Below are 12700 nucleotides of genomic sequence, written 5' to 3'. Positions count from 1 at the left end.
ACTCAGGGCCCCCGTGAGCCTGTCAGCTCCCTCTCCCGGGCAGGTACTGACTGAGCCGCCGCTGTGTTTTCTCGGCACTAGAAGGCACAACGATTCGCTTGTGCATCCTTTTAGGCTCTCCAGCTACTGGGCTTTAAACTTGCCGCCTGGCCAGAGGAAGTCGGGTGAAGGCAGCGGAGGAATCGCCCTCTCTGCTGCCCCATCGGACACAGGCACTGCCCAGTCCCGGCCCTGCGGCCAAGCACTGCCGCGCCCAGCGGCGAGAGCTCTTCCTTCCACGGGAGCCGCGCCCGCCCAGGCTCTGCCGGGCCCGGGCTCTGCCCGCAGCCGGGGGCTCCGCTGGGGCCGGCGCACACCCTGGGACCTCCCCGCTCCCTCCACGCCCCGCTGCGGCGGGCGAGGCTGAATACAGAGACGCCGATCGTGCCCGGCAGAGAGCAGAGGGATAGGGGCAGAGCGAGCCGTGAGAACAATTTCGCTACGAGAATGAGGGTCTCCTGCCAGCACCCAAGGATCGCCGTTACCAGGGGCTGGCACGCAAATACTGGTACCCGGAATCCCTGAAGGCTCCTGTGAGAGAGCATCTTTCTGCTAGACATGAAAGAATATCGGCAGGCGGCGGATGCTGAGAAACCCAAATTGCACCGCCAGGCAGACATGCAGGAAAAAAACCCCAAACCCACACGTTCTTTTGGCACGTGAACAAAGCCCTCGGCAACAACTGCGCTGGTAGGAAGGGGAGCTGGACCCGCCGCTTGCGGTCCCCACTGAGGACGGCTGGTGGGGCGCGATGTGGGTGACCCACGAAGCCCGCGGGAGCTGCATCCCCGCAGGATGGCTGGGAGAAGTCTCGCAGCGGCTCGCAAAGCGATACCGGGTCGGTAAGAGATGGCAGCTCGGCTTTCATCCTCATGCCAAACGGGAATCCTCGGCGGATGGCACAGGATCTACTCCAGGGGAAGCGGTCCAGCAAGAGCCGAGGAGAGCCAGGTGAGCTACGCTAGGGATAAGAGGTGTTCCTGTAACTACCACTGACGTGCAGCCTATTCTAGTTAGGAACAGATCGTTTCGTTTTAGCTTTTACTGTCGAGATCTTGCGAAATGCAATGCGTTTTTTTGTACATGACAGGACAAGGAGAGCTCCCTTTTTAACGATCCTTTTGTGCGTTTTCTTCCCCCACCGAGCACAAACCGGTATTTAATTTTACAATACAGATAATTGCCTTAAATGTACACTGTAAGCAAACAGACTTCATCCTTGGCCGCACTTCAACGATCCTAAAGAAAAATAGTAAACAGAAACGCTTGAAGCACCGCTTCAGAGCTTATGCTAATGTTTTAAACTTCCCTTCTAATAACCGAGCAGAACATGACTTGGCAGAGCGCACCTAAGGAGGCACGGCCGCACGGGCGGTCTTGCAGCAGCTGATCGCCTTAGCAGTGTAACGCGGGGGAAGCGGATGTTATTTGTTTCCCCCCGAAGAGTATAAATCTGCGGCGATCAAAGCTGCGCTGCCGAAACCCTGCCGGGCTGCCAGAGGCACAGGGCTCGCAGGCAGGCAGGAAGGCGGGGGAGCAGCGCTCACTAGCGGCCGCGGCTCCGGCACCGAGAGAACGGGACGCGCCCGCTCCGGTCACGGCCCTGCCCGCACCCACCCCACGCAGGGTTTTATACAGCTCAGCCACAGGGCTGCTCCCCAGGCAGGACAGAGGAGCCACCAGCATTTAACCGCACAGGAGAGAACTCTCGTGTAGGGGCTGTCTGCGGGCACCGGCCGAGCCACGCAGCCGCGGGAAGGCGGCTGAAGTCAGCCCGAGCCTCCCAGGCAGAGATGGGGCTGCGAGGGCATCAGCAGAAGAAAAATAACATCGGGTACCAACTGCGTCTCGTGTTCAGCTGTGGTTTGAGTTGCACTTAGACACACCCCACCTACTCCGATTTTCAGTACAGCACACACTTGTACTAATTATTAGTACTCAGCAAATGAAGCCGAGGTGGATAAATACATAACCACCGCAAGGATCAAGCAAAGAGTCACAGATCCAAGCCAAAGCTTGGCAGTCCTCCACACAGCCAAAGTCAGCATCCACACATTATTTTTACAAAATTTAAAAAAGCACATAGGAAGTAATTACACAGCTTTACAGCTTGTACACATTCTGATTAATTGTCATGTGTTTCATAAAGGTTTGGGACACCCGAGATGTCATACAGCTTCTAACACTTCTTATCCTAATGAAGCAGGACACCATTTTCACAAAGGACAGGAGACAGATGAATCCCTCATAGAACAGCAGCTTGAATCAGTCTCAGAGCTATCAGAGGATTTCACTGTGAACTTTATGCTAATTTAGAATTAGCACAATACCAAATATAGTAAAAAGGCTTTTATAATCAGTTCAATTTGATGCAATTTAAATAGAAAGAAGCATTGAACAGTGCAGCTGCTGAAGTCTACTTTTCAAGGTGCTCACTGTATTCCCTCCTTGCTCATACACACCCAAAATAAACCAGTACTGTCCTCACAGGAATTGGCTAACCATGTCTCAATCAATTTCCATGCATTACTGCAATTACAACAAGTTTGACTCAGGGAACAGATGAGAAGAAGCTAATGCTGGGTTTCCCTCTTTTGCACAGAAAATAAAAAAAAAATTATGCGTAAATACCGCACGCCCTACCAAAGAATTTATAACCATGGGAGCACCAAGATGCTTAGAATATCCCTGGAAGGAAAAGGAAGAGGTATGAAATACTTACTCTTTTAGCTTCCTAAGGTTTTTCAAAATGCTTAAAGTTTATTACTGTTTGTGACCTGCATGCATAATAAACCCTAAGGTAATATTCAAATTTCTTTCATAACTCCAGGTTGGTAAGGTTGAATGTTTCATTCTTCCTTGAGGAAGAAAACCATGCCCTGTGCTGCCTACCCCACAGGACAGAACCAAGCACAGTGAAGACAAAAGCACTTCCTTAGCTTCAAATACTCCTATTTAACTTCTTTTCTTGCTTCCTTATAAAGCTAAATGACACAACCACAAGTGCTGTCTTGTAACCCCAAACACGAGTTCCTGAAAGGCAGCTGATGAAACAGCCATGTTATGAAGCAATTAACTATCAAAGATAATTGATTGGTGACCCAGGGCTGGATTACAGGAGACGTTTTTAAAGAGAAAATTGCAAAACCAAAAAGGCACAGATGCAAACTCAAAACTAGGAAAGGGGCACCAGCATCAGACACCCTACATACACAAATCTCTGACAGGCTCTCAGCTGCCAGCAGGGAATTGAGCAGAGAGCAGCAAGGATGCCAAGCAGGGAGTCGGGCACCAGCAGGATGCTGCTGCTGGAAGGACACACTGCCACAGTTCAGCCTCTGCCTAGGCCAGGTGGGAAACGTGGAGCATCTACAGGGTCAGCTACTGCTTCAGAGCTGGGGAAGGCAGGCAGAACACAGAGAAGATTCAGCAACACTGCCAGGCTTACAAATACTGCTGAGTAAGAGTCATTGTTACAGGCTTGTTTTGACTGTATTTTTTCGTCTTTAAAAAGATATGCTAATTTAACCTAATAAGAACAGATATACCCAATTAGTATTCCTTAACACAATAAATTAAATTTTGGTTATACCATTTAAATACAAACACTGGTTTATATTTAGCTTCAACATTCAGAATGAAGAATCAATGAGCAATACATCCCTTCCAGCACACTGGAAGAACTAAACCCAGGTTTCATTCATCCTGACTAAAAAAGTCAGTGTGGCAAGTGTTCATATGCAGAGCAGTTGTGCAGAACTTTAAAGAGCTTCCAGAAATACAGTAAAAATATCTGTAGGCACACACTTGCCTAGAAATTAACATATCTAAGGAAACCTTTGGCATTTCATACTGAACTAGATATATGCATATTTGTAAAATGCACTATTTGACAGATTTCAAAGACTGACTAGCAACTATTCCTGCTGAGAACAATTATAAATAGAGATTCTTCTAATTCTTTCCCCAAAAGCCGTTCTGGTTTCTTAAAGGAGAGGCACAAAGCAACATTGGTGCACCTTCTCAGAGTTCTTGTAGTAAAATAGTGAGAAACAGGAAAGCACCTGTTCTTTCTTATTTGAGAGAATTATTTTCTGCTAGCATCAGAAGACAAAATAAACTGGTTTCATTTAACCTTGAAGCATACAAAGAATTTTGACAGGAGGTATAAAATGTATAATTTTAAAATAAAGGAAAATAAAGAAACAAAACAGAATTCCCAGCTTTTATATCTACGTCTCTCAGTATTTAATGTTTTACCCTAGAGCCCCAACAGCTTTAGGCAGACAGTAAAATTATATGGAAAACAAACACCACCACACAGCAATACAAAAACAGATTCTCCAAGTCTCTAATCCTCACCCATGGAGGCAGGACTTAAAAACTGAATTATGAGCAGCCAAAGTAATTAAAAACACCTGAATCACACTCTGAAATCTCAGTACTAGCACAGGAGCACAAGCCATCATTTTTCACAGCTGTAATCTTTGCACTTCCTACATTAACATGACTTTTGTAGCCAGAATTCAGCATGCTAGGAGTACCAATAGTTCTTGATGCACTATATTGGACTTTCCCAAAGTAAGGTGTACTTCAAACAGCCTTATTTGAGATTCCTTCAGACCACCACTTACAGTGATAAAAACTGGGGCAAAAATCCCAAACAAACAAAATCCCCCCAACTACTGTGACACACACTCAAGTGAAATATTAAGTCTAAGCAAATTTTACACTTTGGTCAGAGTCAGAAGTGGAGGAAACTCAGCTCACAGGAATACTGTTGAACATGTCTTTAAATGAGGCATTCATGGGTATATTTGTGTGCAGCAGCTTGGTTCTTTAGGAACAAAAGGCACAAATAGTTCTCAAAATAGAACATAAGGAAGTAAGCAATAAGGACTAAAAGTCAGCTTTTTCACAGCCTCACCAAACCAATTTGGCTCAAATCCAGAACAGAAAGCCAAAGGTCCAGTGAGATCTCACTCAAGCATAACAAATAAGACTGAATACCACCTTTGCCATGGATAAAAGCATCCAGGCACAGACAATCACTGGGTGGGGACAGTACCTGGCACACAGACTGAGATGAGCCCCACAGCTCTACCCCTTCTCAGCCAATTCAGTATTCCACAGGTGCACAAACACTAAGCCCATTGGGGTAGGCACAAAGCATTTTAGCTCTTAGTGAACTTAGAGAACTCATTGCTAAGACTATTTCTTCCTCCTGTCCAATGCCATCACATTTTTTGTGTTTATGTATATAACACCTTCAAAAGAAAAGCTTCCTTAATGAGGGAAAAGCTTGTTTATGCAGGTTTGTTTTGTTTCTAAATAGTTATCCTTTTATAGCTATAACCTCAATACCAATTAGTCAAGAGTATCAGTGAACCTGAAATATTAATCACAGGAAAGTTTATTTCTAATACAAAACAGCAAAAGCCAGTCTACTTAATCTCCAAAACGCCTGCAATCTTTAAATACACACATGCAATTAAAATTACTAGAAAAACATTCTTACCTTTTCCTTTGAAGAAAAGCAGCAAGGTACACAGAAATGCTGTTACAGAGGTTCCTTGTCCCATAGGGTTTGGACAGATCTTCCCTAGCAGGAAATCCTTAAATAAAGCCTGGAGCCAGCACTCCTGCAGGAGGTGCACAGAGCAGCCTGCTGGGTTTGTAAAGCTGAACTCAAGTGCCTACTGCACCCTCTCAACACAGCACCAACACTGCAGCTCCCAACTGCAGCTGGAAGAGCACTAAATCAGCTTCCTGCTTCTTTAACTGATTGACTAATGAGCACTGTAATCAGTAAACTATTTACACATGGAAACAAGAACACCTGAATGTTCTGACTTTTCTCACTGATTTGGTGAGCTTTTCAATTTCAGACAAAATCACAAATACATGGTATTTTGAATTTTAATCAGTATTTCCAGTACCACTGTGTAAAAAACACACTGAAGAATTAATTCCTTTTCACAGAGGAACACAGAAATTCTTGTTCAGTGAAGATTCCTTGCTGGCACTCCAGTGCATACCACTCTGTCAGAAATCCATGACCAAACCATTGTCTCAGGTTTTTTTTGCTCTTCTGGATTCACACATAAAAAGCCCCACATAGATGTATGCCTCACTATTTATTCACCTGGATTGTCATACTGATCTTGTAGTGACACAGAAGTAAGCCAAATTTAACCATTCCTTTACACCATGAGAAACTCTGTAAAATTCCAATATTAGTTAAGCAAGCAGCAGTTTTCTGCACCTGTTCACAGAGCAGAGCAGCCTTACCAGTGGACAATCAGCTGTACCACCACTAGTAGAACATCTGAATTTCTTGGACAAAGTAAAACTATTAAAATTTTGTCTTCTTACTCCAACATACACAGTATTTTCAAATCTTCCAATACCATACAGAATGAAATGTCATAAGACATTGGATGCAATTTTCAAATGGACACTTCTTTTTAACTCAGACTAAATAGTTGACTGAAAGTCATTCAAAACCACCATATTTCAGAACCATTTTTCTGTTTCTATACTCAATCCATCTCCTCATCAATAACATTCTTTCACTAGGATGTAAAAATCAGTTTCTAAATATTTAATTATAGCTGGAAAAAGATTACAAAATACAAAGTTTTATTGTACTTGAGACTAGAGGAAAGTATTACTTTCATTTTTTCATTTCCTTCAAATTCAAGAAAAAGTAACAACCAAACAAATGACAACAAAACCTAACAGATGTAGGAACTAGTTTCACCAATAAAGCTTGGAAATTCAGAAAGGACTTCACCAAATAAATGTCAGCGGCCAAACGTGGCAGAAGCCATTCCCCACAGAAGTGCTGCATCCCTAGAATGAACTAATGCCCTTCAGTAACACAGAAAATCAGTCACTCAGGCAAGGCAGGACTTAGAAGAGACCAAGGATTAGCATCTTCAAACACTGGAGTCACACGAAGCGTTTTGGATCCTGTGCCAATTCAGAGCTCATCGTGTTTTGCAGGGTCCAGACTGGGTTTGATGAAGACTCCCTCCATGGCTTTCCAATAGTTGTGGTGGTTGGCAGCAGGCATGCCGTGCACCTCGCGCTGGCCTCGGATGGGGTGCCCGTACTGCTCCCCCGTGATGGACAGGAACACCTCGGTGCCCACGTGCTTGAAGCGCACGGCATCCTCCCGCTCCCAGTAAGAACCACTGCACTGCACAATCCAGAAATCCAGGTCATCTCCTTCGCCATCATCCCCAAAGGCACTTACTTCCTGTCAGAGACACAAGCTTCCTGCAGTGAGAGTGTAAGCAAACACCTCCGGGACACACAAACACCAAGCACAGAGCCAGCAGAGCTCAAAGACAAGGATGGGGAAAGAAGAAAGCAGGGCTGTTGTTCTGCTTTGTCAGCAGTTACTGATGCCAGAAGCAGTAAGGTTCTACCAGACAATCTGAACACAAAGAGCCAACAAACTCCAACCTGTAATCTGAGCAAAAAGTGCTGAAAAAGCTCCAAACAAAACTCCACAATGACAGTTGAACATTCTTAATGACAATATATGAAGTGTCTACACTGAAAAATGAAACTCAGGGAAGGTTTCAGAGTCAATCTTTCCCTTAGACAATTCATTTGAAATGTTACTTTTCCATCACTTCTTTTAATAATCAGATTATTGAGACACCCTACACAGAGCTGAACCTTATTGTTTCAGCCACTTTACTCATGGTGAAAGAAATATTTTTCCACAAAGAGTCAGAGCTTCCAAGCTTGAATGTAACAACCTATCTACACAGCCTGACATGACTAACAACAAAAATCTTCCAACAACTGCATTATTTACGAGAGATTTTCCATCTTGGAGAAGTATTTGTTCTGGGGCTGAATTACAGTTAGAAATTACTCTTCTAGATATGTACAAAATTATAATTAAGTATGATTGCAAGAGCAGTTCAGTTTTCTGTGGAAGGACGACAGAAAAATATGAACAGTGAAATGAAATAGGGATAGCAAGAAGACAACTGAGACTGACAGACTGGATCACTGAGGAACATGGACATGGGAATGCCAAATGTTATAACACATGACTAATTGCCTGGCTCTAGAGCAATCTTCACAATGTTGAGGGAGATACTCAATCTCGTGCATCTAGAAAACACCAAACATTTCAGAACAGCCTTCCCAGCAGAAACGGTGCAGAAAAAAAAAAAAAAAAGCAGATTTGTTAAAAGTACTGTGAAATACCAGGGCTGGCACATACTATATTACCTCTGTCAAGAACTGAAATACATCATTTCAAGATGCAGAAAAGCCTATACTTGAATCTGGATATGCACAGACACACTGCTTCTGGCAGCTGGTACTCAAGCCTGATTCTCCATAAACCCAAGTAACTGGAGAGACTCTTGTCAATAGCATGCACTACTTGTACAAAAGCTTAAGATTTAAACCAACTCACTTGGTTATTGGAGAGTGGTGATGGGAAGTGATGAGTGTGCAGGTTTTTCCCAGTGTTAACGTGGGTGAGTCGTATGGCTTGCCCACATTTCACTGGTGTCCCACGCTGGCAGCTGCTGTCACTCTTCCCACGGATCCGCCAGTAGCTGTTGGCATCATCTGAGGCTTCAACTCCTGTCACTGACTGCTGCCCACTTCCTGGTTGAATAAAATTAAATTACACAGACTTATCCTGCTTCCCCAGTTCAAAAAGACGTGAGAAAACTACAGAGATTTGCTTGAATGTTGTCATGCCCTCATGTTTAAAAGATGCTTAATTCTCACAGTCCATTTACTGACTGCAAAAGGAATGCAGGTACCAAATCATCTTTCAGATGGAAGCAGTGAAACACAGCATGTATTCGCAGATGCAAACTGTCAGAGTTCATGGTGAACACAAGAAAAAAAATCTGATCCATGACAGGTACTATTCACAATATCCCATCTTTATCAAAAATACTATCAAGGTCTTCGTGTTCCCCAACAGACCAACACCCTCGTTGTCAGAGCAGGCACGGGGAAGGTGCTGCTGAGGGCCGAGACAACAGCAGGGCTTGCCTCATGAGGGCAAAGCAGCCCTGCCACATCCCGGCTCCAGGGCCCACAGCGCAGCTGACACATCTTCCCGACATCTTCCTGTCCCACAGGTCTCAGCATCCCCCTGTCCCTGCCGTGCCTGCAGCCCATCCCTACACCCCATCCCGGGCCTGCCGCTTCCCTCAGCACCAGGGATAGGAATCTCGGGACACTCCAACTTCCTCAACCTTCCCCACCACCCTCACTGCCGGCCCACCCCCGCCATTTCCCTGTCAGGCACGACCTGTCCCCCCGCCGCTTCCTCGGCCCCTCACAGCCCGTGTCCCGCCATGTTCCAGCTCCCCGGCCAGGCCCTGCTCACCGGAGCCGTACTTGACCTCATGAGAGTGGAGCCGGACGCTGTGGCGGGTGTTGAGCAGTTTCAGCACCGAGCCGCAAGTCACGGCGCCCGGCGCCGACTCCCTGCCGTGGCACAGCCCGGGCAGCAGCGCCAGGAGCAGCAGCGGGAAGAGGCGGCGGCCGCCCCGCATCGCGCCGCACCCGGTCCGGCCCCGCCGCCCCCCAGCCCCCTCAGCCCTGCCGCCCTCAGCGCGGCGCTTCCGCTCCCCCGCGCGGGCCCAGCCACCGCCCCGCCCACTGCCGCACTCAGCCAATCACCACCCGCCCCCCACTCCGCCGCGCGTCCTCATTGAGCTACGGCGAACCGGCAAGGAGGGGAGTGGCCAATCAGAGAGCGCGGCGTGGCGGCCCCCCCTCGTGTGAGGACGCGAAGGAGAACTGCAGGCGCTCTCCCTCACGGCGCCGGTCGGGGCCGCGCTGCTGCCGCCCCCGGGCCCGGTGTCACCGCCGGCTGCTGGGCACCCCCGGGAGTGGAGCGGTGTCACCGCCGGCTGCTGGGCACCCCCGGGAGTGGAGCGGTGTCGCCGCCGGCTGCTGGGCACCCCCGGGAGTGGAGCGGTGTCGCCGCCGCCTGCCGGGCACCCCCGTGGCAGCGCTGACACGGCTCTGCAGTTTGCCCTTGCTGAGAACGTAGGAGAGGCCAGGTGTGTCAGTGCGACCCCCTTGTCTAACGTGATCTGGGCTGTATGAACAATCACAGCCAGGTCAGGCTGAGAGGTTGTTGAAGGGAAACGTGCTGTGGGTAGGACCGGCCGGGTATTACCGGAGCCAGGGAAAGACAAATGTCCTCACAGCGAGAGCAGTGCCAGACAAACCGGCCCGGAGGTCAGAGCCCCGGTACGGGCAGTGCTCGGATCCCGCCTCGGGGAGCCGCAGTTGCACTGTCGGGTCAATCAGCCCCTGCTGTTCCATTCAGCGGCACATTTAGCTCTGGTCCTCCCTGCAGTTCTGGCTCTTAGAATGGAGTAAATATCTCCCCGTTTGGGGGATTTACAGAGAAAAGTAACACAGTGTTGAAAAACAAAGGGAAGTCATGTTTGTGAAGTGACTTGGATGATAATTACAGCTCCAGTAATTTCTGGATTATATTAGACCTTCTAATTATAGGGCATAAACACTACACAAAGAACTAGCAATGCTTGCTGTACCATTAAGCTGTAGCAATAACATAACATCTTTGCTTTTGGATCCCAAAATTCACCTTCTGTGCTTCAATCTCTTGCAAAGTTCTTATAACTAAGAGATTATTAAGCTCTATTCTGTAGAAAAAACCCCAGCATAAGTTAACATACAAACATACAGTCCTTTATTGCATAGTTTTGCAAACTGAAGAAATACTCCCCCAAAAAACTCTCAGTGAGAAGCAGCCATTGACAAAGGACACTTGAACTCCTACACAGTTCTTTTACCTCTGAAACTGCTCAGTGGGCTGACCCATGTACCACATCACAGCCTTGTGTGAGTCTCATGTAAAACTGGGAATAATTCAAAGTAATTCAAAAGAGCAAAAGATTTTGATCTTAGTGGCAAGGAAACAGGTAGAAGGGCTCCCATCTTATGACTTACATCTTTGTAGTAACAGTATTTTGTTCTTGCAACAGCAAAGAACTAAAACACTGCACTTGATATTACAAGAAGATTTAGAAAGCACATGAGTGTTGCTGGGTAGTGCAAACATCATAAGATGCTCAGCTGACTCTCTCTTCCACCAGTCCTGAAGCAGTGAGGTTTTTTCCTGCCCATGTGATACCACTCAATCAAATGGTTAGGTTTTTTGTGCTGGCTTTGGCCTGTTTTCCACAGCTGTACCTACATTTGAGAAAAATATTTTACTTAAATGCCAGGTGAGCATTAAAACAAGCCCAAGTACTAAACACAGGTCACATATATGTGTGTGTCTGTACACACACGCACACACAGTGTGCTTTCCTCAGGACTTAAAACTCAGTTCCTAGTGCTGGAGGTATAAAGCTTTACTCACAGAAAAGCAAAAGCTCCCCCACTGACAGTTAAATGCCATATTTTTACATCATTCTAAGCAGCCTTGGTGTGCTAAGAAAACAACAATCAGTTTCCTGATGTCAGTTTGCAGGAGGTGCTTGGCACTGCCAGGGCACCCTGCTCCTTGGTGGTGGCAGGTTGGCTCTGGGAGACATCCTGTGCCATTTCAGAATTTTGGGAGGTGGGAGCCCACTCGGGGTCACAGGCACCTGGGTGGGGGCAGACCCCTGGACACAAATTCCAGCCCTTTTCTGTGGGAAACAAAACTCACCACCCCAGTATTGCTTCTGTTGTTGTAGCTGGGGCAAAACCAGATGTCTGTGGTTGCCGTTTTAGCCGTGGCAAATCAATCATTTGGGGCTTTAGCTGGCACCTGTCTGTCTTTCTGGGAGGTCGCTCAGTCTCAGTGCATTTAGTGCCGTTTACACGCTGCTCCCTCCAACGCTTTTCAGCCCCACTTTAGAAACATAATTGGGTTAGAACGGCTGCCAGCAAAGAGCCATCAGTGCCTGACACCCACGGCAATTAACAGCGCCTCAGTGCCACAGGGCCCTCTATTGTTCCTGCTAGACTGCTGTAAGCTCCAGGTAAAATTGCCTCAGAAATTATGTGGCTTCACCTTGGTCATGGGAACATCAGCTTTTTTTGATAGGAATCTCTTTATGATTCTTGTTTATGCACAGAAACAAAATAATTCAACAGTGCTGTAAAAGGGGAGAATGTAAAATGTAGCTACAAAGCCTTCAATCACTCAAACACTCCTCACCATTATGCCAAATTGATTTTCAAGCATTTTGGAAACTCCTACCATTTCCACTCAGGTGCAGCTGTAGGTATAACCTGGCCCTCCCTGAGAAAATGACTGAGTAGTGCCAAATGCTTTTAACATGCAGGAATGAACAATCTGTGGCACAAGACAATTTCAGAGGGTGTATGCTTACCCAAAGCAACAGATTACAGAAAAAGGATATAAAGGATCCTTCTATAAAGGATATATAGAAGAAGACCAGTTTTTATGTTAGCCTTTGTTTAAACTTTCTTTGGCTTTAAACTTTCTGTTTGCTTTGCATGACTGGAGCAGTTACTGACAGCTAAGGTAGCAGAGCTGGCAATCCTGGGTGTGATCCACACCCCAAAATGCACTGGTGCATCTTTTGGTACAGACTGCCCTTGATTTATGGAGAACCCTACAGCAGCACCTGGGCTCTTTGTCAGACCAACACAAACCTCAGGCACA

General features: G+C 46.7%; 1 protein-coding gene across 1 annotated transcript; it reads right to left on the bottom strand.

Moving 5' to 3' along the window:
* Positions 1-5434: 5434 nt before the first annotated feature.
* On the bottom strand, positions 5435-9601 carry SDF2L1 (stromal cell derived factor 2 like 1). Its single transcript, XM_054288665.1, has 3 exons — positions 9425-9601; positions 8489-8685; positions 5435-7303 (listed from the first exon to the last, which is right to left on the bottom strand). The coding sequence occupies exons 1-3, from the start codon at positions 9591-9593 to the stop codon at positions 7025-7027; spliced, it is 645 nt and encodes a 214-aa protein (XP_054144640.1). The 5' UTR covers positions 9594-9601; the 3' UTR covers positions 5435-7024.
* Between the last annotated feature and the right edge of the window lie 3099 nt (positions 9602-12700).

This window comes from Melozone crissalis, unplaced genomic scaffold (assembly GCF_028551555.1).
Source record: "Melozone crissalis strain CALT ecotype California unplaced genomic scaffold, PUWL_Pcris_2 ptg000063l_1, whole genome shotgun sequence".
NCBI lineage: Eukaryota > Metazoa > Chordata > Aves > Passeriformes > Passerellidae > Melozone > Melozone crissalis.
This window is presented reverse-complemented; position numbering and strand designations above follow the sequence as displayed.